Source organism: Phyllobates terribilis, unplaced genomic scaffold (assembly GCF_046119375.1).
Source record: "Phyllobates terribilis strain yellow unplaced genomic scaffold, ASM4611937v1 Scaffold_5698__1_contigs__length_49802, whole genome shotgun sequence".
In the NCBI taxonomy this organism is placed as follows: Eukaryota; Metazoa; Chordata; class Amphibia; order Anura; family Dendrobatidae; genus Phyllobates; species Phyllobates terribilis.
The window spans coordinates 22,813-49,803 of NW_027368443.1; the positions used below are offsets into that span (position 1 = coordinate 22,813).

At 55.8% G+C, this 26,991-nt stretch overlaps 1 protein-coding gene across 1 annotated transcript in view; it reads left to right on the forward strand.

Annotated features, from left to right (window-relative positions):
• Positions 1 to 26,913, forward strand: part of LOC141250438 (SHC-transforming protein 1) — a gene marked incomplete at its 3' end in the record, with an annotated part of 49,385 nt that extends 22,472 nt beyond the window's left edge. Inside the window, exons 3-8 of the mRNA XM_073669969.1 lie at positions 20,946 to 21,107; positions 25,429 to 25,499; positions 25,580 to 25,643; positions 26,520 to 26,639; positions 26,727 to 26,780; positions 26,862 to 26,913. Of these exons, the coding sequence (XP_073526070.1) occupies positions 20,946 to 21,107; positions 25,429 to 25,499; positions 25,580 to 25,643; positions 26,520 to 26,639; positions 26,727 to 26,780; positions 26,862 to 26,913 (523 nt within the window). The remainder of the gene's footprint in view (positions 1 to 20,945; positions 21,108 to 25,428; positions 25,500 to 25,579; positions 25,644 to 26,519; positions 26,640 to 26,726; positions 26,781 to 26,861) is intronic.
• Between the last annotated feature and the right edge of the window lie 78 nt (positions 26,914 to 26,991).

The following is a 26,991-nucleotide window of genomic DNA, read 5'->3' on the forward strand; positions in this document are numbered from 1 at the left end:
ATCCAGATGCAGTCTACTATGTCTCAGTGTCCGCCTACTGGAGATGGACATCCAGATGCAGTCTACTATGTCTCAGTGTCCGCCTACTGGAGATGGACATCCAGATGCAGTCTACTATGTCTCAGTGTCCGCCTACTGGAGGGAGACATCCAGATGCAGTCTACTACGTCTCAGTGTCCGCCTACTGGAGGGAGACATCCAGATGCAGTCTACTACGTCTCAGTGTCCGCCTACTGGAGATGGACATCCACATGCAGTCTACTACGTCTCAGTGTCCGCCTACTGGAGGGAGACATCCAGATGCAGTGTACTACGTCTCAGTGTCCGCCTACTGGAGATGGACATCCAATGCAGTCTACTATGACTCAGTGTCCGCCTACTGGAGGGAGACATCCATATGCAGTGTACTACGTCTCAGTGTCCGTCTACTGGAGGGAGACATCCAGATGCAGTCTACTACGTCTCAGTGTCCGTCTACTGGAGGGAGACATCCAGATGCAGTCTACTACGTCTCAGTGTCCGCCTACTGGAGGGAGACATCCAGATGCAGTCTACTACGTCTCAGTGTCCGCCTACTGGAGGGAGACATCCAGATGCAGTCTACTTCGTCTCAGTGTCCGCCTACTGGAGGGAGACATCCAGATGCAGTCTACTACGTCTCAGTGTCCGCCTACTGGAGGGAGACATCCAGATGCAGTCTACTATGTCTCAGTGTCCGCCTACTGGAGATGGACATCCAGATGCAGTCTACTATGTCTCAGTGTCCGCCTACTGGAGGGAGACATCCAGATGCAGTCTACTACGTCTCAGTGTCCGCCTACTGGAGGGAGACATCCAGATGCAGTCTACTATGTCTCAGTGTCCGCCTACTGGAGATGGACATCCAGATGCAGTCTACTATGTCTCAGTGTCCGCCTACTGGAGATGGACATCCAGATGCAGTCTACTATGTCTCAGTGTCCGCCTACTGGAGGGAGACATCCAGATGCAGTCTACTACGTCTCAGTGTCCGCCTACTGGAGGGAGACATCCAGATGCAGTCTACTACGTCTCAGTGTCCGCCTACTGGAGATGGACATCCACATGCAGTCTACTACGTCTCAGTGTCCGCCTACTGGAGGGAGACATCCAGATGCAGTGTACTACGTCTCAGTGTCCGCCTACTGGAGATGGACATCCAATGCAGTCTACTATGTCTCAGTGTCCGCCTACTGGAGGGAGACATCCAGATGCAGTGTACTACGTCTCAGTGTCCGTCTACTGGAGGGAGACATCCAGATGCAGTCTACTACGTCTCAGTGTCCGTCTACTGGAGGGAGACATCCAGATGCAGTCTACTACGTCTCAGTGTCCGCCTACTGGAGGGAGACATCCAGATGCAGTCTACTACGTCTCAGTGTCCGCCTACTGGAGGGAGACATCCAGATGCAGTCTACTTCGTCTCAGTGTCCGCCTACTGGAGGGAGACATCCAGATGCAGTCTACTACGTCTCAGTGTCCGCCTACTGGAGGGAGACATCCAGATGCAGTCTACTACGTCTCAGTGTCCGCCTACTGGAGATGGACATCCAGATGCAGTCTACTACGTCTCAGTGTCCGCCTACTGGAGGGAGACATCCAGATGCAGTCTACTACGTCTCAGTGTCCGCCTACTGGAGGGAGACATCCAGATGCAGTCTACTATGTCTCAGTGTCCGCCTACTGGAGGGAGACATCCAGATGTAGTCTACTACGTCTCAGTGTCCGCCTACTGGAGGGAGACATCCAGATGCAGTCTACTATGTCTCAGTGTCCGCCTACTGGAGGGAGACATCCAGATGCAGTCTACTACGTCTCAGTGTCCGCCTACTGGAGGGAGACATCCAGATGCAGTCTACTACGTCTCAGTGTCCGCCTGCTGGAGGGAGACATCCAGATGCAGTCTACTATGTCTCAGTGTCCGCCTACTGGAGATGGACATCCAGATGCAGTCTACTACGTCTCAGTGTCCGCCTACTGGAGGGAGACATCCAGATGCAGTCTACTATGTCTCAGTGTCCGCCTACTGGAGGGAGACATCCAGATGCAGTCTACTACGTCTCAGTGTCCGCCTACTGGAGGGAGACATCCAGATGCAGTCTACTATGTCTCAGTGTCCGCCTACTGGAGGGAGACATCCAGATGCAGTCTACTACGTCTCAGTGTCCGCCTACTGGAGGGAGACATCCAGATGCAGTCTACTACGTCTCAGTGTCCGCCTACTGGAGGGAGACATCCAGATGCAGTCTACTACGTCTCAGTGTCCGCCTACTGGAGATGGACATCCAGATGCAGTCTACTACGTCTCAGTGTCCGCCTACTGGAGGGAGACATCCAGATGCAGTCTACTACGTCTCAGTGTCCGCCTACTGGAGGGAGACATCCAGATGCAGTCTACTACGTCTCAGTGTCCGCCTACTGGAGATGGACATCCAGATGCAGTCTACTACGTCTCAGTGTCCGCCTACTGGAGGGAGACATCCAGATGCAGTCTACTATGTCTCAGTGTCCGCCTACTGGAGGGAGACATCCAGATGCAGTCTACTACGTCTCAGTGTCCGCCTACTGGAGGGAGACATCCAGATGCAGTCTGTCTCAGTGTCCGCCTACTGGAGGGAGACATCCAGATGCAGTCTACTACGTCTCAGTGTCCGCCTACTGGAGGGAGACATCCAGATGCAGTCTACTACGTCTCAGTGTCCGCCTACTGGAGGGAGACATCCAGATGCAGTCTACTACGTCTCAGTGTCCGCCTACTGGAGATGGACATCCAGATGCAGTCTACTACGTCTCAGTGTCCGCCTACTGGAGGGAGACATCCAGATGCAGTCTACTACGTCTCAGTGTCCGCCTACTGGAGATGGACATCCAGATGCAGTCTACTACGTCTCAGTTTCCGCCTACTGGAGATGGACATCCAGATGCAGTCTACTATGTCTCAGTGTCCGCCTACTGGAGGGAGACATCCAGATGCAGTCTACTGCGTCTCAGTGTCCGCCTACTGGAGATGGACATCCAGATGCAGTCTACTATGTCTCAGTGTCCGCCTACTGGAGGGAGACATCCAGATGCAGTCTACTTCGTCTCAGTGTCCGCCTACTGGAGGGAGACATCCAGATGCAGTCTACTACGTCTCAGTGTCCGCCTACTGGAGGGAGACATCCAGATGCAGTCTACTACGTCTCAGTGTCCGCCTACTGGAGGGAGACATCCAGATGCAGTCTACTACGTCTCAGTGTCCGCCTACTGGAGGGAGACATCCAGATGCAGTCTACTATGTCTCATTGTCCGCCTACTGGAGGGAGACATCCAGATGTAGTCTACTATGTCTCATTGTCCGCCTACTGGAGGGAGACATCCAGATGTAGTCTACTACGTCTCAGTGTCCGCCTACTGGAGATGGACATCCAGATGCAGTGTACTACGTCTCAGTGTCCGCCTACTGGAGATGGACATCCAGATGCAGTCTACTACGTCTCAGTGTCCGCCTACTGGAGGGAGACATCCAGATGCAGTCTACTACGTCTCAGTGTCCTCCTACTGGAGGGAGACATCCAGATGCAGTCTACTACGTCTCAGTGTCCGCCTACTGGAGATGGACATCCAGATGCAGTCTACTACGTCTCAGTGTCCGCCTACTGGAGGGAGACATCCAGATGCAGTCTACTACGTCTCAGTGTCCGCCTACTGGAGGGAGACATCCAGATGCAGTCTACTATGTCTCAGTGTCCGCCTACTGGAGGGAGACATCCAGATGTAGTCTACTACGTCTCAGTGTCCGCCTACTGGAGGGAGACATCCAGATGCAGTCTACTATGTCTCAGTGTCCGCCTACTGGAGGGAGACATCCAGATGTAGTCTACTACGTCTCAGTGTCCGCCTACTGGAGATGGACATCCAGATGCAGTGTACTACGTCTCAGTGTCCGCCTACTGGAGATGGACATCCAGATGCAGTCTACTACGTCTCAGTGTCCGCCTACTGGAGGGAGACATCCAGATGCAGTCTACTACGTCTCAGTGTCCTCCTACTGGAGGGAGACATCCAGATGCAGTCTACTACGTCTCAGTGTCCGCCTACTGGAGATGGACATCCAGATGCAGTCTACTACGTCTCAGTGTCCGCCTACTGGAGGGAGACATCCAGATGCAGTCTACTACGTCTCAGTGTCCGCCTACTGGAGGGAGACATCCAGATGCAGTCTACTATGTCTCAGTGTCCGCCTACTGGAGGGAGACATCCAGATGTAGTCTACTACGTCTCAGTGTCCGCCTACTGGAGGGAGACATCCAGATGCAGTCTACTATGTCTCAGTGTCCGCCTACTGGAGGGAGACATCCAGATGTAGTCTACTACGTCTCAGTGTCCGCCTACTGGAGATGGACATCCAGATGCAGTCTACTACGTCTCAGTGTCCGCCTACTGGAGGGAGACATCCAGATGTAGTCTACTACGTCTCAGTGTCCGCCTACTGGAGGGAGACATCCAGATGCAGTCTACTACGTCTCAGTGTCCGCCTACTGGAGGGAGACATCCAGATGCAGTCTACTACGTCTCAGTGTCCGCCTACTGGAGGGAGACATCCAGATGTAGTCTACTACGTCTCAGTGTCCGCCTACTGGAGGGAGACATCCAGATGTAGTCTACTACGTCTCAGTGTCCGCCTACTGGAGGGAGACATCCAGATGTAGTGTACTATGTCTCAGTGTCCGCCTACTGGAGGGAGACATCCAGATGTAGTGTACTATGTCTCAGTGTCCGCCTACTGGAGGGAGACATCCAGATGCAGTCTACTACGTCTCAGTGTCCGCCTACTGGAGGGAGACATCCAGATGCTGTGTACTATGTCTCAGTGTCCGCCTACTGGAGATGGACATCCAGATGCAGTCTACTATGTCTCAGTGTCCGCCTACTGGAGGGAGACATCCAGATGCAGTCTACTACGTCTCAGTGTCCGCCTACTGGAGGGAGACATCCAGATGCAGTCTACTACGTCTGTGTCCGCCTACTGGAGGGAGACATCCAGATGCAGTCTACTACGTCTCAGTGTCCGCCTACTGGAGGGAGACATCCAGATGCAGTGTACTATGTCTCAGTGTCCGCCTACTGGAGGGAGACATCCAGATGCAGTCTACTACGTCTCAGTGTCCGCCTACTGGAGGGAGACATCCAGATGCAGTCTACTATGTCTCAGTGTCCGCCTACTGGAGATGGACATCCAGATGCAGTCTACTATGTCTCAGTGTCCGCCTACTGGAGGGAGACATCCAGATGCAGTCTACTACGTCTCAGTGTCCGCCTACTGGAGGGAGACATCCAGATGCAGTCTACTACGTCTCAGTGTCCGCCTACTGGAGGGAGACATCCAGATGCAGTCTACTACGCCTCAGTGTCCGCCTACTGGAGGGAGACATCCAGATGCACTGTACTATGTCTCAGTGTCCGCCTACTGGAGGGAGACATCCAGATGCAGTCTACTATGTCTCAGTGTCCGCCTACTGGAGATGGACATCCAGATGCAGTCTACTACGTCTGTGTCCGCCTACTGGAGGGAGACATCCAGATGCAATCTACTACGTCTCAGTGTCCGCCTACTGGAGGGAGACATCCAGATGCAGTGTACTATGTCTCAGTGTCCGCCTACTGGAGGGAGACATCCAGATGCAGTGTACTATGTCTCAGTGTCCGCCTACTGGAGGGAGACATCCAGATGCAGTGTACTACGTCTCAGTGTCCGCCTACTGGAGGGAGACATCCAGATGCAGTCTACTACGTCTCAGTGTCCGCCTACTGGAGGGAGACATCCAGATGCAGTCTACTACGTCTCAGTGTCCGCCTACTGGAGGGAGACATCCAGATGCAGTCTACTACGTCTCAGTGTCCGCCTACTGGAGCGAGACATCCAGATGCAGTCTAGTACGTCTCAGTGTCCGCCTACTGGAGGGAGACATCCAGATGCAGTCTACTACGTCTCAGTGTCCGCCTACTGGAGGGAGACATCCAGATTCAGTGTACTATGTCTCTGTGTCCGCCTACTGGAGGGAGACATCCAGATGCAGTCTACTACGTCTCAGTGTCCGCCTACTGGAGGGAGACATCCAGATGCAGTCTACTATGTCTCAGTGTCCGCCTACTGGAGATGGACATCCAGATGCAGTCTACTATGTCTCAGTGTCCGCCTACTGGAGGGAGACATCCAGATGCAGTCTACTACGTCTCAGTGTCCGCCTACTGGAGGGAGACATCCAGATGCAGTCTACTACGTCTCAGTGTCCGCCTACTGGAGGGAGACATCCAGATGCAGTCTACTACGTCTCAGTGTCCGCCTACTGGAGGGAGACATCCAGATGCAGTCTACTACGTCTCAGTGTCCGCCTACTGGAGGGAGACATCCAGATGCAGTGTACTATGTCTCAGTGTCCGCCTACTGGAGGGAGACATCCAGATGCAGTCTACTACGTCTCAGTGTCCGCCTACTGGAGGGAGACATCCAGATGCAGTCTACTATGTCTCAGTGTCCGCCTACTGGAGATGGACATCCAGATGCAGTCTACTATGTCTCAGTGTCCGCCTACTGGAGGGAGACATCCAGATGCAGTCTACTACGTCTCAGTGTCCGCCTACTGGAGGGAGACATCCAGATGCAGTCTACTATGTCTCAGTGTCCGCCTACTGGAGATGGACATCCAGATGCAGTCTACTATGTCTCAGTGTCCGCCTACTGGAGATGGACATCCAGATGCAGTCTACTATGTCTCAGTGTCCGCCTACTGGAGGGAGACATCCAGATGCAGTCTACTACGTCTCAGTGTCCGCCTACTGGAGGGAGACATCCAGATGCAGTCTACTACGTCTCAGTGTCCGCCTACTGGAGATGGACATCCACATGCAGTCTACTACGTCTCAGTGTCCGCCTACTGGAGGGAGACATCCAGATGCAGTGTACTACGTCTCAGTGTCCGCCTACTGGAGATGGACATCCAATGCAGTCTACTATGTCTCAGTGTCCGCCTACTGGAGGGAGACATCCATATGCAGTGTACTACGTCTCAGTGTCCGTCTACTGGAGGGAGACATCCAGATGCAGTCTACTACGTCTCAGTGTCCGTCTACTGGAGGGAGACATCCAGATGCAGTCTACTACGTCTCAGTGTCCGCCTACTGGAGGGAGACATCCAGATGCAGTCTACTACGTCTCAGTGTCCGCCTACTGGAGGGAGACATCCAGATGCAGTCTACTTCGTCTCAGTGTCCGCCTACTGGAGGGAGACATCCAGATGCAGTCTACTACGTCTCAGTGTCCGCCTACTGGAGGGAGACATCCAGATGCAGTCTACTATGTCTCAGTGTCCGCCTACTGGAGATGGACATCCAGATGCAGTCTACTATGTCTCAGTGTCCGCCTACTGGAGGGAGACATCCAGATGCAGTCTACTACGTCTCAGTGTCCGCCTACTGGAGGGAGACATCCAGATGCAGTCTACTATGTCTCAGTGTCCGCCTACTGGAGATGGACATCCAGATGCAGTCTACTATGTCTCAGTGTCCGCCTACTGGAGATGGACATCCAGATGCAGTCTACTATGTCTCAGTGTCCGCCTACTGGAGGGAGACATCCAGATGCAGTCTACTACGTCTCAGTGTCCGCCTACTGGAGGGAGACATCCAGATGCAGTCTACTACGTCTCAGTGTCCGCCTACTGGAGATGGACATCCACATGCAGTCTACTACGTCTCAGTGTCCGCCTACTGGAGGGAGACATCCAGATGCAGTGTACTACGTCTCAGTGTCCGCCTACTGGAGATGGACATCCAATGCAGTCTACTATGTCTCAGTGTCCGCCTACTGGAGGGAGACATCCAGATGCAGTCTACTACGTCTCAGTGTCCGTCTACTGGAGGGAGACATCCAGATGCAGTCTACTACGTCTCAGTGTCCGTCTACTGGAGGGAGACATCCAGATGCAGTCTACTACGTCTCAGTGTCCGCCTACTGGAGGGAGACATCCAGATGCAGTCTACTACGTCTCAGTGTCCGCCTACTGGAGGGAGACATCCAGATGCAGTCTACTACGTCTCAGTGTCCGCCTACTGGAGGGAGACATCCAGATGCAGTCTACTACGTCTCAGTGTCCGCCTACTGGAGGGAGACATCCAGATGCAGTCTACTACGTCTCAGTGTCCGCCTACTGGAGATGGACATCCAGATGCAGTCTACTACGTCTCAGTGTCCGCCTACTGGAGGGAGACATCCAGATGCAGTCTACTACGTCTCAGTGTCCGCCTACTGGAGGGAGACATCCAGATGCAGTCTACTATGTCTCAGTGTCCGCCTACTGGAGGGAGACATCCAGATGTAGTCTACTACGTCTCAGTGTCCGCCTACTGGAGGGAGACATCCAGATGCAGTCTACTATGTCTCAGTGTCCGCCTACTGGAGGGAGACATCCAGATGCAGTCTACTACGTCTCAGTGTCCGCCTACTGGAGGGAGACATCCAGATGCAGTCTACTACGTCTCAGTGTCCGCCTGCTGGAGGGAGACATCCAGATGCAGTCTACTATGTCTCAGTGTCCGCCTACTGGAGATGGACATCCAGATGCAGTCTACTACGTCTCAGTGTCCGCCTACTGGAGGGAGACATCCAGATGCAGTCTACTATGTCTCAGTGTCCGCCTACTGGAGGGAGACATCCAGATGCAGTCTACTACGTCTCAGTGTCCGCCTACTGGAGGGAGACATCCAGATGCAGTCTACTATGTCTCAGTGTCCGCCTACTGGAGGGAGACATCCAGATGCAGTCTACTACGTCTCAGTGTCCGCCTACTGGAGGGAGACATCCAGATGCAGTCTACTACGTCTCAGTGTCCGCCTACTGGAGGGAGACATCCAGATGCAGTCTACTACGTCTCAGTGTCCGCCTACTGGAGATGGACATCCAGATGCAGTCTACTACGTCTCAGTGTCCGCCTACTGGAGGGAGACATCCAGATGCAGTGTACTACGTCTCAGTGTCCGCCTACTGGAGGGAGACATCCAGATGCAGTCTACTACGTCTCAGTGTCCGCCTACTGGAGATGGACATCCAGATGCAGTCTACTACGTCTCAGTGTCCGCCTACTGGAGGGAGACATCCAGATGCAGTCTACTATGTCTCAGTGTCCGCCTACTGGAGGGAGACATCCAGATGCAGTCTACTACGTCTCAGTGTCCGCCTACTGGAGGGAGACATCCAGATGCAGTCTGTCTCAGTGTCCGCCTACTGGAGGGAGACATCCAGATGCAGTCTACTACGTCTCAGTGTCCGCCTACTGGAGGGAGACATCCAGATGCAGTCTACTACGTCTCAGTGTCCGCCTACTGGAGGGAGACATCCAGATGCAGTCTACTACGTCTCAGTGTCCGCCTACTGGAGATGGACATCCAGATGCAGTCTACTACGTCTCAGTGTCCGCCTACTGGAGGGAGACATCCAGATGCAGTCTACTACGTCTCAGTGTCCGCCTACTGGAGATGGACATCCAGATGCAGTCTACTACGTCTCAGTGTCCGCCTACTGGAGATGGACATCCAGATGCAGTCTACTACGTCTCAGTTTCCGCCTACTGGAGATGGACATCCAGATGCAGTCTACTATGTCTCAGTGTCCGCCTACTGGAGGGAGACATCCAGATGCAGTCTACTGCGTCTCAGTGTCCGCCTACTGGAGATGGACATCCAGATGCAGTCTACTATGTCTCAGTGTCCGCCTACTGGAGGGAGACATCCAGATGCAGTCTACTTCGTCTCAGTGTCCGCCTACTGGAGGGAGACATCCAGATGCAGTCTACTACGTCTCAGTGTCCGCCTACTGGAGGGAGACATCCAGATGCAGTCTACTACGTCTCAGTGTCCGCCTACTGGAGGGAGACATCCAGATGCAGTCTACTACGTCTCAGTGTCCGCCTACTGGAGGGAGACATCCAGATGCAGTCTACTATGTCTCATTGTCCGCCTACTGGAGGGAGACATCCAGATGTAGTCTACTATGTCTCATTGTCCGCCTACTGGAGGGAGACATCCAGATGTAGTCTACTACGTCTCAGTGTCCGCCTACTGGAGATGGACATCCAGATGCAGTGTACTACGTCTCAGTGTCCGCCTACTGGAGATGGACATCCAGATGCAGTCTACTACGTCTCAGTGTCCGCCTACTGGAGGGAGACATCCAGATGCAGTCTACTACGTCTCAGTGTCCTCCTACTGGAGGGAGACATCCAGATGCAGTCTACTACGTCTCAGTGTCCGCCTACTGGAGATGGACATCCAGATGCAGTCTACTACGTCTCAGTGTCCGCCTACTGGAGGGAGACATCCAGATGCAGTCTACTACGTCTCAGTGTCCGCCTACTGGAGGGAGACATCCAGATGCAGTCTACTATGTCTCAGTGTCCGCCTACTGGAGGGAGACATCCAGATGTAGTCTACTACGTCTCAGTGTCCGCCTACTGGAGGGAGACATCCAGATGCAGTCTACTATGTCTCAGTGTCCGCCTACTGGAGGGAGACATCCAGATGTAGTCTACTACGTCTCAGTGTCCGCCTACTGGAGATGGACATCCAGATGCAGTCTACTACGTCTCAGTGTCCGCCTACTGGAGGGAGACATCCAGATGTAGTCTACTACGTCTCAGTGTCCGCCTACTGGAGGGAGACATCCAGATGCAGTCTACTACGTCTCAGTGTCCGCCTACTGGAGGGAGACATCCAGATGCAGTCTACTACGTCTCAGTGTCCGCCTACTGGAGGGAGACATCCAGATGTAGTCTACTACGTCTCAGTGTCCGCCTACTGGAGGGAGACATCCAGATGTAGTCTACTACGTCTCAGTGTCCGCCTACTGGAGGGAGACATCCAGATGTAGTGTACTATGTCTCAGTGTCCGCCTACTGGAGGGAGACATCCAGATGTAGTGTACTATGTCTCAGTGTCCGCCTACTGGAGGGAGACATCCAGATGCAGTCTACTACGTCTCAGTGTCCGCCTACTGGAGGGAGACATCCAGATGCAGTCTACTATGTCTCAGTGTCCGCCTACTGGAGGGAGACATCCAGATGCAGTCTACTACGTCTCAGTGTCCGCCTACTGGAGGGAGACATCCAGATGCAGTCTACTACGTCTCAGTGTCCGCCTACTGGAGGGAGACATCCAGATGCAGTCTACTACGTCTCAGTGTCCGCCTACTGGAGGGAGACATCCAGATGCAGTCTACTACGTCTCAGTGTCCGCCTACTGGAGGGAGACATCCAGATGCAGTCTACTACGTCTCAGTGTCCGCCTACTGGAGATGGACATCCAGATGCAGTCTACTACGTCTCAGTGTCCGCCTACTGGAGGGAGACATCCAGATGCAGTGTACTACGTCTCAGTGTCCGCCTACTGGAGATGGACATCCAGATGCAGTCTACTACGTCTCAGTGTCCGCCTACTGGAGATGGACATCCAGATGCAGTCTACTATGTCTCAGTGTCCGCCTACTGGAGATGGACATCCAGATGCAGTCTACTACGTCTCAGTGTCCGCCTACTGGAGATGGACATCCAGATGCAGTCTACTACGTCTCAGTGTCCGCCTACTGGAGATGGACATCCAGATGCAGTCTACTATGTCTCAGTGTCCGCCTACTGGAGGGAGACATCCAGATGCAGTCTACTACGTCTCAGTGTCCGCCTACTGGAGGGAGACATCCAGATGCAGTCTACTACGTCTCAGTGTCCGCCTACTGGAGGGAGACATCCAGATGCAGTCTACTACGTCTCAGTGTCCGCCTACTGGAGGGAGACATCCAGATGTAGTGTACTATGTCTCAGTGTCCGCCTACTGGAGGGAGACATCCAGATGCAGTCTACTACGTCTCAGTGTCCGCCTACTGGAGGGAGACATCCAGATGCAGTCTACTACGTCTCAGTGTCCGCCTACTGGAGGGAGACATCCAGATGCAGTGTACTATGTCTCAGTGTCCGCCTACTGGAGGGAGACATTCAGATGCAGTCTACTACGTCTCAGTGTCCGCCTACTGGAGGGAGACATCCAGATGCAGTCTACTATGTCTCAGTGTCCGCCTACTGGAGGGAGACATCCAGATGTAGTCTACTACGTCTCAGTGTCCGCCTACTGGAGGGAGACATCCAGATGCAGTCTACTATGTCTCAGTGTCCGCCTACTGGAGGGAGACATCCAGATGTAGTCTACTACGTCTCAGTGTCCGCCTACTGGAGATGGACATCCAGATGCAGTCTACTACGTCTCAGTGTCCGCCTACTGGAGATGGACATCCAGATGCAGTCTACTACGTCTCAGTGTCCGCCTACTGGAGGGAGACATCCAGATGCAGAGTACTATGTCTCAGTGTCCGCCTACTGGAGATGGACATCCAGATGCAGTCTACTACGTCTCAGTGTCCGCCTACTGGAGGGAGACATCCAGATGCAGTCTACTACGTCTCAGTGTCCGCCTACTGGAGGGAGACGTCCAGATGCAGTCTACTACGTCTCAGTGTCCGCCTACTGGAGGGAGACGTCCAGATGCAGTCTACTATGTCTCAGTGTCCGCCTACTGGAGGGAGACATCCAGATGTAGTCTACTACGTCTCAGTGTCCGCCTACTGGAGGGAGACATCCAGATGCAGTCTACTATGTCTCAGTGTCCGCCTACTGGAGGGAGACATCCAGATGTAGTCTACTACGTCTCAGTGTCCGCCTACTGGAGATGGACATCCAGATGCAGTCTACTACGTCTCAGTGTCCGCCTACTGGAGGGAGACATCCAGATGCAGTCTACTACGTCTCAGTGTCCGCCTACTGGAGGGAGACATCCAGATGCAGTCTACTACGTCTCAGTGTCCGACTACTGGAGATGGACATCCAGATGCAGTCTACTACGTCTCAGTGTCCGTCTACTGGAGGGAGACATCCAGATGCAGTCTACTACGTCTCAGTGTCCGTCTACTGGAGGTAGACATCCAGATGCAGTCTACTACGTCTCAGTGTCCGTCTACTGGAGGTAGACATCCAGATGCAGTCTACTACGTCTCAGTGTCCGTCTACTGGAGGGAGACATCCAGATGCAGTCTACTACGTCTCAGTGTCCGCCTACTGGAGGGAGACATCCAGATGCAGTCTACTACGTCTCAGTGTCCGCCTACTGGAGGGAGACATCCAGATGCAGTCTACTACGTCTCAGTGTCCGCCTACTGGAGGGAGATATCCAGATGCAGTCTACTACGTCTCAGTGTCCGCTTACTGGAGGGAGACATCCAGATGCAGTCTACTACGTCTCAGTGTCCGCCTACTGGAGGGAGACATCCAGATGCAGTCTACTACGTCTCAGTGTCCGCCTACTGGAGGGAGACATCCAGATGCAGTCTACTATGTCTCAGTGTCCGCCTACTGGAGGGAGACATCCAGATGCAGTCTACTATGTCTCAGTGTCCGCCTACTGGAGGGAGACATCCAGATGCAGTCTACTACGTCTCAGTGTCCGCCTACTGGAGGGAGACATCCAGATGCTGTCCACTACGTCTCAGTGTCCGTCTACTGGAGGGAGACATCCAGATGTAGTCTTCTATGTCTCAGTATCCGCCTACTGGAGGGAGACATCCAGATGCAGTCTACTACGTCTGTGTCCGTCTACTGGAGGGAGACATCCAGATGTCTTCTATGTCTCGGTGTCCGCCTACTGGAGGGAGACATCCAGATGTAGTCTTCTATGTCTCAGTATCCGCCTACTGGAGGGAGACATCCAGATGCAGTCTACTACGTCTGTGTCCGTCTACTGGAGGGAGACATCCAGATGTAGTCTACTACGTCTCAGTGTCCGCCTACTGGAGGGAGACATCCAGATGCAGTCTACTATGTCTCAGTGTCCGCCTACTGGAGGGAGACATCCAGATGTAGTCTACTACGTCTCAGTGTCCGCCTACTGGAGATGGACATCCAGATGCAGTCTACTACGTCTCAGTGTCCGCCTACTGGAGATGGACATCCAGATGCAGTCTACTACGTCTCAGTGTCCGCCTACTGGAGGGAGACATCCAGATGCAGAGTACTATGTCTCAGTGTCCGCCTACTGGAGATGGACATCCAGATGCAGTCTACTACGTCTCAGTGTCCGCCTACTGGAGGGAGACATCCAGATGCAGTCTACTACGTCTCAGTGTCCGCCTACTGGAGGGAGACGTCCAGATGCAGTCTACTACGTCTCAGTGTCCGCCTACTGGAGGGAGACATCCAGATGCAGTCTACTATGTCTCAGTGTCCGCCTACTGGAGGGAGACATCCAGATGCAGTCTACTACGTCTCAGTGTCCGCCTACTGGAGGGAGACATCCAGATGCAGTCTACTACGTCTCAGTGTCCGCCTACTGGAGGGAGACATCCAGATGTAGTCTTCTATGTCTCAGTATCCGCCTACTGGAGGGAGACATCCAGATGCAGTCTACTACGTCTGTGTCCGTCTACTGGAGGGAGACATCCAGATGTAGTCTTCTATGTCTCGGTGTCCGCCTACTGGAGGGAGACATCCAGATGTAGTCTTCTATGTCTCAGTATCCGCCTACTGGAGGGAGACATCCAGATGCAGTCTACTACGTCTGTGTCCGTCTACTGGAGGGAGACATCCAGATGTAGTCTACTACGTCTCAGTGTCCGCCTACTGGAGGGAGACATCCAGATGCAGTCTACTATGTCTCAGTGTCCGCCTACTGGAGGGAGACATCCAGATGTAGTCTACTACGTCTCAGTGTCCGCCTACTGGAGATGGACATCCAGATGCAGTCTACTACGTCTCAGTGTCCGCCTACTGGAGATGGACATCCAGATGCAGTCTACTACGTCTCAGTGTCCGCCTACTGGAGGGAGACATCCAGATGCAGAGTACTATGTCTCAGTGTCCGCCTACTGGAGATGGACATCCAGATGCAGTCTACTACGTCTCAGTGTCCGCCTACTGGAGGGAGACATCCAGATGCAGTCTACTACGTCTCAGTGTCCGCCTACTGGAGGGAGACGTCCAGATGCAGTCTACTACGTCTCAGTGTCCGCCTACTGGAGGGAGACATCCAGATGCAGTCTACTATGTCTCAGTGTCCGCCTACTGGAGGGAGACATCCAGATGTAGTCTACTACGTCTCAGTGTCCGCCTACTGGAGGGAGACATCCAGATGCAGTCTACTATGTCTCAGTGTCCGCCTACTGGAGGGAGACATCCAGATGTAGTCTACTACGTCTCAGTGTCCGCCTACTGGAGATGGACATCCAGATGCAGTCTACTACGTCTCAGTGTCCGCCTACTGGAGGGAGACATCCAGATGTAGTCTACTACGTCTCAGTGTCCGCCTACTGGAGGGAGACATCCAGATGCAGTCTACTACGTCTCAGTGTCCGCCTACTGGAGGGAGACATCCAGATGCAGTCTACTACGTCTCAGTGTCCGCCTACTGGAGGGAGACATCCAGATGTAGTCTACTACGTCTCAGTGTCCGCCTACTGGAGGGAGACATCCAGATGTAGTCTACTACGTCTCAGTGTCCGCCTACTGGAGGGAGACATCCAGATGCAGTCTACTACGTCTCAGTGTCCGCCTACTGGAGGGAGACATCCAGATGCAGTCTACTACGTCTCAGTGTCCGCCTACTGGAGGGAGACATCCAGATGCAGTCTACTACGTCTCAGTGTCCGCCTACTGGAGGGAGACATCCAGATGCAGTCTACTACGTCTCAGTGTCCGCCTACTGGAGGGAGACATCCAGATGCAGTCTACTACGTCTCAGTGTCCGCCTACTGGAGGGAGACATCCAGATGCAGTCTACTACGTCTCAGTGTCCGCCTACTGGAGGGAGACATCCAGATGCAGTCTACTATGTCTCAGTGTCCGCCTACTGGAGGGAGACATCCAGATGCAGTCTACTATGTCTCAGTGTCCGCCTACTGGAGGGAGACATCCAGATGCAGTCTACTACGTCTCAGTGTCCGACTACTGGAGATGGACATCCAGATGCAGTCTACTACGTCTCAGTGTCCGTCTACTGGAGGGAGACATCCAGATGCAGTCTACTACGTCTCAGTGTCCGTCTACTGGAGGTAGACATCCAGATGCAGTCTACTACGTCTCAGTGTCCGTCTACTGGAGGGAGACATCCAGATGCAGTCTACTACGTCTCAGTGTCCGCCTACTGGAGGGAGACATCCAGATGCAGTCTACTACGTCTCAGTGTCCGCCTACTGGAGGGAGACATCCAGATGCAGTCTACTACGTCTCAGTGTCCGCCTACTGGAGGGAGACATCCAGATGCAGTCTACTACGTCTCAGTGTCCGCTTACTGGAGGGAGACATCCAGATGCAGTCTACTACGTCTCAGTGTCCGCCTACTGGAGGGAGACATCCAGATGCAGTCTACTACGTCTCAGTGTCCGCCTACTGGAGGGAGACATCCAGATGCAGTCTACTATGTCTCAGTGTCCGCCTACTGGAGGGAGACATCCAGATGCAGTCTACTATGTCTCAGTGTCCGCCTACTGGAGGGAGACATCCAGATGCAGTCTACTACGTCTCAGTGTCCGCCTACTGGAGGGAGACATCCAGATGTAGTCTTCTATGTCTCGGTGTCCGCCTACTGGAGGGAGACATCCAGATGTAGTCTTCTATGTCTCAGTATCCGCCTTCTGGAGGGAGACATCCAGATGCAGTCTACTACGTCTGTGTCCGTCTACTGGAGGGAGACATCCAGATGTAGTCTTCTATGTCTCAGTATCCGCCTACTGGAGGGAGACATCCAGATGCAGTCTACTACGTCTGTGTCCGTCTACTGGAGGGAGACATCCAGATGTAGTCTACTACGTCTCAGTGTCCGTCTACTGGAGGGAGACATCCAGATGCAGTCTACTATGTCTCAGTGTCCACCTACTGGAGGGAGACATCCAGATGCAGTCTACTATGTCTCAGTGTCCACCTACTGGAGGGAGACATCCAGATGCAGTCTACTATGTCTCAGTGTCCGCCTACTGGAGGGAGACATCCAGATGCAGTCTACTATGTCTCAGTGTCCACCTACTGGAGGGAGACATCCAGATGCAGTCTACTATGTCTCAGTGTCCGCCTACTGGAGGGAGACATCCAGATGCAGTCTACTATGTCTCAGTGTCCGCCTACTGGAGGGAGACATCCAGATGCAGTCTACTACGTCTCAGTGTCCGACTACTGGAGATGTACATCCAGATGCAGTCTACTACGTCTCAGTGTCCGTCTACTGGAGGGAGACATCCAGATGCTGTCTACTACGTCTTAGTGTCCGTCTACTGGAGGGAGACATCCAGATGCAGTCTACTATGTCTCAGTGTCCGCCTACTGGAGATGGACATCCAGATGCAGTCTACTACGTCTCAGTGTCCGCCTACTGGAGGAAGACATCCAGATGCAGTCTACTACGTCTCAGTGTCCGACTACTGGAGATGGACATCCAGATGCAGTCTACTACGTCTGTGTCCGTCTACTGGAGGGAGACATCCAGATGCTGTCTACTACGTCTTAGTGTCCGTCTACTGGAGGGAGACATCCAGATGCAGTCTACTACGTCTCAGTGTCCGTCTACTGGAGGGAGACATCCAGATGCAGTCTACTACGTCTCAGTGTCCGCCTACTGGAGGGAGACATCCAGATGCAGTCTACTACGTCTCAGTGTCCGCCTACTGGAGGCAGACATCCAGATGCAGTCTACTACGTCTCAGTGTCCGCCTACTGGAGGGAGACATCCAGATGCAGTCTACTATGTCTCAGTGTCCGCCTACTGGAGGGAGACATCCAGATGCAGTCTACTACGTCTCAGTGTCCGCCTACTGGAGGGAGACATCCAGATGCTGTCCACTACGTCTCAGTGTCCGTCTACTGGAGGGAGACATCCAGATGTAGTCTTCTATGTCTCAGTATCCGCCTACTGGAGGGAGACATCCAGATGCAGTCTACTACGTCTGTGTCCGTCTACTGGAGGGAGACATCCAGATGTAGTCTTCTATGTCTCGGTGTCCGCCTACTGGAGGGAGACATCCAGATGTAGTCTTCTATGTCTCAGTATCCGCCTACTGGAGGGAGACATCCAGATGCAGTCTACTACGTCTCAGTGTCCGTCTACTGGAGGGAGACATCCAGATGTAGTCTTCTATGTCTCAGTGTCCGCCTACTGGAGATGGACATCCAGATGCAGTCTACTACGTCTCAGTGTCCGCCTACTGGAGGGAGACATCCAGATGCAGTCTACTACGTCTCAGTGTCCGCCTACTGGAGGGAGACATCCAGATGCAGTCTACTATGTCTCAGTGTCTGCCTACTGGAGATGGACATCCAGATGCAGTCTACTATGTCTCAGTGTCCGCCTACTGGAGGGAGACATCCAGATGCAGTCTACTACGTCTCAGTGTCCGCCTACTGGAGGGAGACATCCAGATGCAGTCTACTACGTCTCAGTGTCCTCCTACTGGAGGGAGACATCCAGATGCAGTCTACTACGTCTCAGTGTCCGCCTACTGGAGGGAGACATCCAGATGCAGTCTACTATGTCTGTGTCCGCCTACTGGAGGGAGACATCCAGATGCTGTCTACTACGTCTCAGTGTCCGCCTACTGGAGGGAGACATCCAGATGCAGTCTACTACGTCTCAGTGTCCGCCTACTGGAGGGAGACATCCAGATGCAGTCTACTACGCCTCAGTGTCCGCCTACTGGAGGGAGACATCCAGATGCAGTCTACTATGTCTCAGTGTCCGCCTACTGGAGGGAGACATCCAGATGCAGTCTACTACGTCTCAGTGTCCGCCTACTGGAGGGAGACATCCAGATGCAGTCTACTATGTCTCAGTGTCCGCCTACTGGAGATGGACATCCAGATGCAGTCTACTATGTCTCAGTGTCCGCCTACTGGAGGGAGACATCCAGATGCAGTCTACTACGTCTCAGTGTCCGCCTACTGGAGGGAGACATCCAGATGCAGTCTACTACGTCTCAGTGTCCGCCTACTGGAGGGAGACATCCAGATGCAGTCTACTATGTCTCAGTGTCCGCCTACTGGAGGGAGACATCCAGATGCAGTCTACTACGTCTCAGTGTCCGCCTACTGGAGGGAGACATCCAGATGCAGTCTACTACGTCTCAGTGTCCGCCTACTGGAGATGGACATCCAGATGCAGTCTACTACGTCTCAGTGTCCGTCTACTGGAGGGAGACATCCAGATGCAGTCTACTACGTCTCAGTGTCCGCCTACTGGAGATGGACATCCAGATGCAGTCTACTACGTCTCAGTGTCCGCCTACTGGAGGGAGACATCCAGATGCAGTCTACTACGTCTCAGTGTCCGCCTACTGGAGGGAGACATCCAGATGCAGTCTAGTCTGTCTGTGTCCGCCTCCCTGTAAACGATGCACAGTGGATGGCATGTTCGCTCTGTCTGCAGCGTTAGTCTATGTCTCTGTCGTTGCACATACCCAGAACCTGTTTTGTTGTGGATTTTGGACTTTTGCCCCGATGAGGACACAGAACACAATGTGAAAGCCCCCTTATTGTCTCCCCCATATTACACTATGTCCACCACACGTTGAGCAATGTGATCCCACTATGGGGGGCTCTGGAGCGGCCCTTATCCGCACACATCTAGGGGCCATAGTCGAATGAATTAATCATTAGCTGACATTACGGCCCCTCTCCATCTGCTGTGCTGAGTGTTGTAGTTTGCCAGCCCACCACTAGGTGGGGTGGGATCTATACACACATCTCTGGCTCCGGCTGCACAGGGCTACAGCTTGGAAGCAGTTAATGGTTTCCATGACAGCAGGAAGCTGCACTCCACTGTCACTGTGACGATGCCACCTCTGGCAGCGACGTGACCTTGTGCATTAGATGGCTAGCTCCGCAGGCGGGGTCACGTGCTGCAGGGTCACATGCCGCAGGCTGTAATCTAATTGTGCGCTGGGGCTGCAGGATGTGAGCTGGTGCCTTCCTGTGAGTCAGCACAGCGCCTGCCATTGGCCGTCCGCCTCTCCTCCAGGGAGCGTGAGCCAGCACTCGCTCTGCTCCATTCATAGGCAGGCACTCGCTCTGCTCCAGAGATGGGGGGCGCAGCGGCTGAGCCCTCCTGACCTCTCCTCCCATCACCTCTTCCTTCCGCTGGGTGGGATAGGAAGGGACTGGGATGGGGTCCTCCTCGCTGCCATGCCTGGCCTCCGCGATCTGACTCTGCTTTACACTGCTGTCTCTCTCCTTTTGGATTGCTGGGGCACAGAGTAATATGTAACCGGTCAAGTATTGGGGGCTCTGACTACTGTTCTCCGGACTATGAGACCTGGACCTGTCGTATCTGTAGAGCACAAGCGGCCGGCCAGCATCATGGATCTCCTGCCCAAAACAAAGTACAATCATCTACGTAACGAGTCAGTGAGCTCCGCGGAGGAGGCCCCGGGCACCGGGCCCCCCACGCCCTCAGTGGACATCATGGAGTCCTTGCCCAGCTCCTCCTCTTCCTCTTCCCTGGCCCCCATGCTGAACCTGGCAGAACTTTCCTCCGAGTCCGAGGACAGCCCCACCACCCTCTGCTCCTTCTTCCCAAAAATGGCCAACCTCAAGCTTTCCAATCCTGCCAGTCTGCTCAGCCTCCGCAGCTTCTCGTCCGTGCCGGGGAAGGAGACGGGCAGCCCCGGGGGGCCGGGGAAGGAGACGGGCAGCCCCGGGGGGCCGGGGAAGGAGACGGGCAGCCCCGGGGAGCCGGGGAAGGAGACAAGCAGCCCCGGGGAGCCGGGGAAGGAGACAAGCAGCCCCGGGGGGCCGGGGAAGGAGTCAAGCAGCTCCGGTGAGCTGGCGGACAGCACCCACAGCCCAGACTTAGGGAGGATTTTCACTGTTTTCTCCCAGGATATGAACAAGCTCAGCTGCGGGAGGAAAGCGCGAGTGGAAGGAGGGCAGCTGGCCGGAGACGAGTGGACCCGACACGGCAGCTTTGTCAACAAGCCCACCCGCGGATGGCTGCACCCCGACGACAAGGTGATGGGTCCTGGAGTACCCTACCATGTCAGGGTAAGTGTCCTCCATGTGCTTCTCTCAGGCCTGTCCCTGCACCCAAATCAGAGCCCCCTGTATTTACTGGACCCCAAACCAGAGGCCCCCTGTGTGTACTGCCCCCTGTGTGTACTGCCCCCCAAAACCAGAGGCCCCCTGTGTGTACTGCCCCCCAAAACCAGAGGCCCCCTGTGTGTACTGCCCCCCAAAACCAGAGGCCCCCTGTGTGTACTGCCCCCCAAAACCGGAGGCCCCCTGTGTGTACTGCCCCCCAAAACCGGAGGCCCCCTGTGTGTACTGCCCCCCAAAACCGGAGGCCCCCTGTGTGTACTGCCCCCCAAAACCGGAGGCCCCCTGTGTGTACTGCCCCCCCCCCAAACCGGAGGCCCCCTGTGTGTACTGCCCCCCCCCCAAACCGGAGGCCCCCTGTGTGTACTGCCCCCCCCAAACCGGAGGCCCCCTGTGTGTACTGCCCCCCCCCAAACCGGAGGCCCCCTGTGTGTACTGCCCCCCCCCAAACCGGAGGCCCCCTGTGTGTACTGCCCCCCCCAAACCGGAGGCCCCCTGTGTGTACTGCCCCCCCCAAACCGGAGGCCCCCTGTGTGTACTGCCCCCCCCCAAACCGGAGGCCCCCTGTGTGTACTGCCCCCCCCCAAACCGGAGGCCCCCTGTGTGTACTGCCCCCCCCCCAAACCGGAGGCCCCCTGTGTGTACTGCCCCCCCCCCAAACCGGAGGCCCCCTGTGTGTACTGCCCCCCCCCAAACCGGAGGCCCCCTGTGTGTACTGCCCCCCCCCAAACCGGAGGCCCCCTGTGTGTACTGCCCCCCCCCCCCCCAAACCGGAGGCCCCCTGTGTGTACTGCCCCCCCCCCCCCCAAACCGGAGGCCCCCTGTGTGTACTGCCCCCCCCCCCAAACCGGAGGCCCCCTGTGTGTACTGCCCCCCCCCCAAACCGGAGGCCCCCTGTGTGTACTGCCCCCCCCCCCAAACCAGAGGCCCCCTGTGGGTACTGCCCCCCCCCCCAAACCAGAGGCCCCCTGTGTGTACCGCGCCCCTCTTTGCTAGACTGTCGCCCCCCCCTCTCCCCGGCTGCCCCTCCCCCCTCCTTGCCCTTTTTTGCCATGCTGCCCCCCCTTGCCATGCTGCCCCCTTTTGCGAGGCTGCCTCTCCCCTTTTGCGAGGCTGCCTCTCCCCTTTTGCGAGGCTGCCTCTCCCCTTTTGCGAGGCTGCCTCTCCCCTTTGCGAGGCTGCCTCTCCCCTTTGCGAGGCTGCCTCTCCCCTTTGCGAGGCTGCCTCTCCCCTTTGCCAGGCTGCCTCTCCCCTTTGCCAGGCTGCCTCTCCCCTTTGCCAGGCTGCCTCTCCCCTTTGCCAGGCTGCCTCTCCCCTTTGCCAGGCTGCCTCTCCCCTTTGCCAGGCTGCCTCTCCCCTTTGCCAGGCTGCCTCTCCCCTTTGCCAGGCTGCCTCTCCCCTTTGCCAGGCTGCCTCTCCCCTTGCGAGGCTGCTCTCCCCTTTGCCAGGCTGCCCCCACTTGCGAGGCTGCCTCTCCCCTTTGCCCCTCCTTTCGAGGCTGCTCCCATCCCCCTTTGCCAGGCTGCCCCCCCCCCCTTTGCCCCCCTCTTTGCGAGGTTGCCCCCCCCTTTTCCAGGCTGCCCCCCCCTCTTTGTGAGGCTGCTTCCCCTTTGCCCCCCTCTTTGTGAGGCTGCTTCCCCTTTGCCCCCCTCTTTGTGAGGCTGCTTCCCCTTTGCCCCCCTCTTTGTGAGGCTGCTTCCCCTTTGCCCCCCTCTTTGTGAGGCTGCTTCCCCTTTGCCCCCCTCTTTGTGAGGCTGCTTCCCCTTTGTCCTCCTCTTTGTGAGGCTGCTCCCCCTTTGTCCTCCTCTTTGCGAGGCTGCTCCCCCTTTGCGCCCCCCCTCTTTGCGAGGCTGCTCCCCCTTTGCGCCCCCCCCTCTTTGCGAGGCTGCTCCCCCTTTGCGCCCCCCCCCTCTTTGCGAGGCTGCTCCCCCTTTGCCCCCCCCTCTTTGCGAGGCTGCTCCCCATTTGCCCCCCCTCTTTGCGAGGCTGCTCCCCCTTTGCCCTCCTCTTTGTGAGGCTGCTCCCCCTTTGCCCCCCTCTTTGTGAGGCTGCCCCCCTTTGCCAGGCTTACTCCCCCTTTGCCCCCCCTCTTTGTGAGGCTGCTCCCCCTTTGCCCCTCCTCTTTGTGAGGCTGCTCCCCCTTTGCCCTCCTCTTTGTGAGGCTGCTCCCCCTTTGCCCCCCTCTTTGAGGCTGCTTCCCCTTTGCCCCCCTCTTTTTGAGGCTGCTCCCCCTTTGCCCCCTCTTTTTGAGGCTGCTCCCCTCTTTGTGAGGCTGCGCCCCCTTTGCCCCCCCTCTTTGTGAGGCTGCTCCCCCTTTGCCCCCCCTCGTTGTGAGGCTGCTCCCCCTTTGCCCTCCTCTTTGTGAGGCTGCTCCCCCTTTGCCCCCCTCTTTGTGAGGCTGCCCCCCTTTGCCAGGCTTGCTCCCCCTTTGCCCCCCCTCTTTGTGAGGCTGCTCCCCCTTTGCCCCCCCTCTTTGTGAGGCTGCTCCCCCTTTGCCCCCCCTCTTTGTGAGGCTGCTCCCCCTTTGCCCCCCCTCTTTGTGAGGCTGCTCCCCCTTTGCCCCCCCTCTTTGTGAGGCTGCTCCCCCTTTGCCCTCCTCTTTGTGAGGCTGCTCCCCCTTTGCCCCCCTCTTTGTGAGGCTGCCACCCTTTGCCAGGCTTGCTCCCCCTTTGCCCCCCTCTTTGTGAGGCTGCTCCCCCTTTGCCCCCCCTCTTTGTGAAGCTGCTCCCCCTTTGCCCCCCCTCTTTGAGGCTGCCCCCCTCTTTGTGAGGCTGCTCCCCCTTTGCCCCCCCCTCTTTGTGAGGCTGCCCCCCTTTGCCAGGCTTGCTCCCCCTTTGCCCCCCCTTTGCCAGGCTTGCTCCCCCTTTGCCCCCCCTCTTTGTGAGGCTGCTCCCCCTTTGCCCCCCCTCTTTGTGAGGCTGCTCCCCCTTTGCCCCCCCTCTTTGTGAGGCTGCTCCCCCTTTGCCCCCCCTCTTTGTGAGGCTGCTCCCCCTTTGCCCCCCCTCTTTGTGAGGCTGCTCCCCCTTTGCCCTCCTCTTTGTGAGGCTGCTCCCCCTTTGCCCCCCCTCTTTGTGAAGCTGCTCCCCCTTTGCCCCCCCTCTTTGAGGCTGCCCCCCTCTTTGTGAGGCTGCTCCCCCTTTGCCCCCCCCCTCTTTGTGAGGCTGCCCCCCTTTGCCAGGCTTGCTCCCCCTTTGCCCCCCTCTTTGTGAGGCTGCTCCCCCTTTGCCCCTCCCCTCTTTGTGAGGCTGCTCCCCCTTTGCCCCCCCTCTTTGTGAGGCTGCTCCCCCTTTGCCCCCCCTCTTTGTGAGGCTGCTCCCCCTTTGCCCCCCCTCTTTGTGAGGCTGCTCCCCTTTTGCCCCCCCCTCTTTGTGAGGCTGCTCCCCCTTTGCCCTCCCTCTTTGTGAGGCTGCCCCCCTTTGCCAGGCTTGCTTCCCCTTTGCCCCCCTCTTTGTGAGGCTGCTCCCCCTTTGCCCCCCCTCTTTGTGAAGCTGCTCCCCCTTTGCCCCCCCTCTTTGTGAAGCTGCTCCCCCTTTGCCAGGCTTGCTCCCCCTTTGCCCCCCTCTTTGTGAGGCTGCTCCCCCTTTGCCCCCCCCTCTTTGTGAGGCTGCCCCCCTTTGCACCCCCCCTTTGCCAGGCTTGCTCCCCCTTTGCCCCCCTCTTTGTGAGGCTGCTCCCCCTTTGCCCCCCTCTTTGTGAGGCTGCTCCCCCTTTGCCCCCCTCTTTGTGAGGCTGCTCCCCCTTTGCCCCCCCTCTTTGTGAGGCTGCTCCCCCTTTGCCCCCCCTCTTTGTGAGGCTGCTCCCCCTTTGCCCCCCTCTTTGTGAGGCTGCTCCCCCTTTGCCCCCCTCTTTGTGAGGCTGCTCCCCCTTTGCCCCCCCTCTTTGTGAGGCTGCTCCCCCTTTGCCCCCCCTCTTTGTGAGGCTGCTCCCCCTTTGCCCCCCCCTCTTTGTGAGGCTGCTCCCCCTTTGCCCCCCCCTCTTTGTGAGGCTGCTCCCCCTTTGCCCCCCCCCTCTTTGTGAGGCTGCTCCCCCTTTGCCCCCCCCCTCTTTGTGAGGCTGCTCCCCCTTTGCCCCCCCTCTTTGTGAGGCTGCTCCCCCTTTGCCCCCCCTCTGTGAGGCTGCTCCCCCTTTGCCCCCCCCCCCTCTTTGTGAGGCTGCTCCCCCTTTGCCCCCCCCCCTCTTTGTGAGGCTGCTCCCCCTTTGCCCCCCCCCCCCTCTTTGTGAGGCTGCCCCCCTTGCTCCGCTGCCTCTGACATCTGCTCCTCTCTTGCAGTACATGGGGTGTGTGGAGGTTCTGCAGTCTATGCGGGCTCTGGACTTCAGTACTCGGACACAGGTGACACGGTAAGGGCCACAGGTCATGTGACTGGGGTGGGGTGCTGTGGTATATATTATATATGACTGAGTGATGTCTCTGCACACAGAGAAGCCATCAGCCTGGTGTCTGACGCTGTGCCTGGAGCTAAGGGGGCTCTCCGCAGACGGAAGGTAAGGCCAGGAGCAGGCTATGTATACAGCTGTGTGCGCACAGTGCCGGCTGTCTGACATCACTCCTGCGTTATTACATCATACAACACGGGGAAACATTGTGATTAGTAGTGATGAGCGAGCGTGTTGTTTAACCCTTTAAACGAGCAGGCTCAGGTACTGTCAGGGAGGCTATCCGTCCAATATGTGACACATGCAGCCGCGGTGGCTGTTACTGAAATGCTGAGCACGCCCAAACTACTCGGCGAGCACCCGAGCGTGCTTATTTAAAGAGTTAAACGAGCACGCTCGCTCATCACTACTGACTGTAGTGTAGGAGAGTAATGGGCAACCAGCAGAATCAGCAGCCACGACACGCACGCTGCAAGCTGGGTGTAATGCACTCATGTAATGAAAGGGGGCGTACTAATTAATAGCAGTGCGGAGGTCATTAGTGAGGTCATTCATTCTGTGAGGTGTTGATTATGAAGGAGGGCAGAAATTGTTGTTCCTGCTGGTTTTAGACCTGGCTCGGTGAGTAAAATGGGCCGTTCCAGACATTGGACCGAAGGAGAAAGAACTTTGATCAAAAAGAAGGGAAAACACAAAGCGCAGACCGTGATTGGCTGCTCAGCTGAAAAGATTTCCAAGGCTTTAATATGACAAACAAACCCGTAGCGATCACACCGCCATTATCTTCCACATACCTGTATATAAGCTATATCCACTGTGATAATGTCCGGACTGTGGGGTCTGCACTCCGCTATGTGACCGATACACCACTCCTCTTATAATCTCCACGCTGCAGCCATTGTTGAATGAGGAGGATGCTGGGAGTGCTGGTGAGGGATGATGGGATCACCTGTGTTATTGATCACTCTGGATCCGTCTCTACAGACCGGGGGCCGATCTCTGAACTCCATCTTGGGAAAGTGTAACCTGAAGTTTGCCGGCATGCCCATCACGCTGACCGTCTCCACCAGCAGCCTGAATCTCATGGCGTCCGACTGCAAGCAGGTAAGGTGGGGGGTACCGACTGGTGAGGGGCTGGAGATGAAGCCGGTGATAATCATACTGATATTATATAGTTATTATCTGTCACAGATCATTGCAAACCATCACATGCAGTCCATATCTTTCGCTTCTGGAGGAGATCCGGTGAGCATGGCGTGGAGATGTAGCAGAGTTGTGCCAGTATGGTTGCAGAATTCGATGACTCTCTCTCCTTTTTGATTTTAGGACACCGCAGAATATGTCGCTTATGTTGCCAAAGATCCAGTGAATCAAAGAGGTACGTATGGGGGCATTTGGATGTAGACCCCCACTGTACTACTCTGGGTTCAGTAGACAGTTGGGTGGTCAACCACAG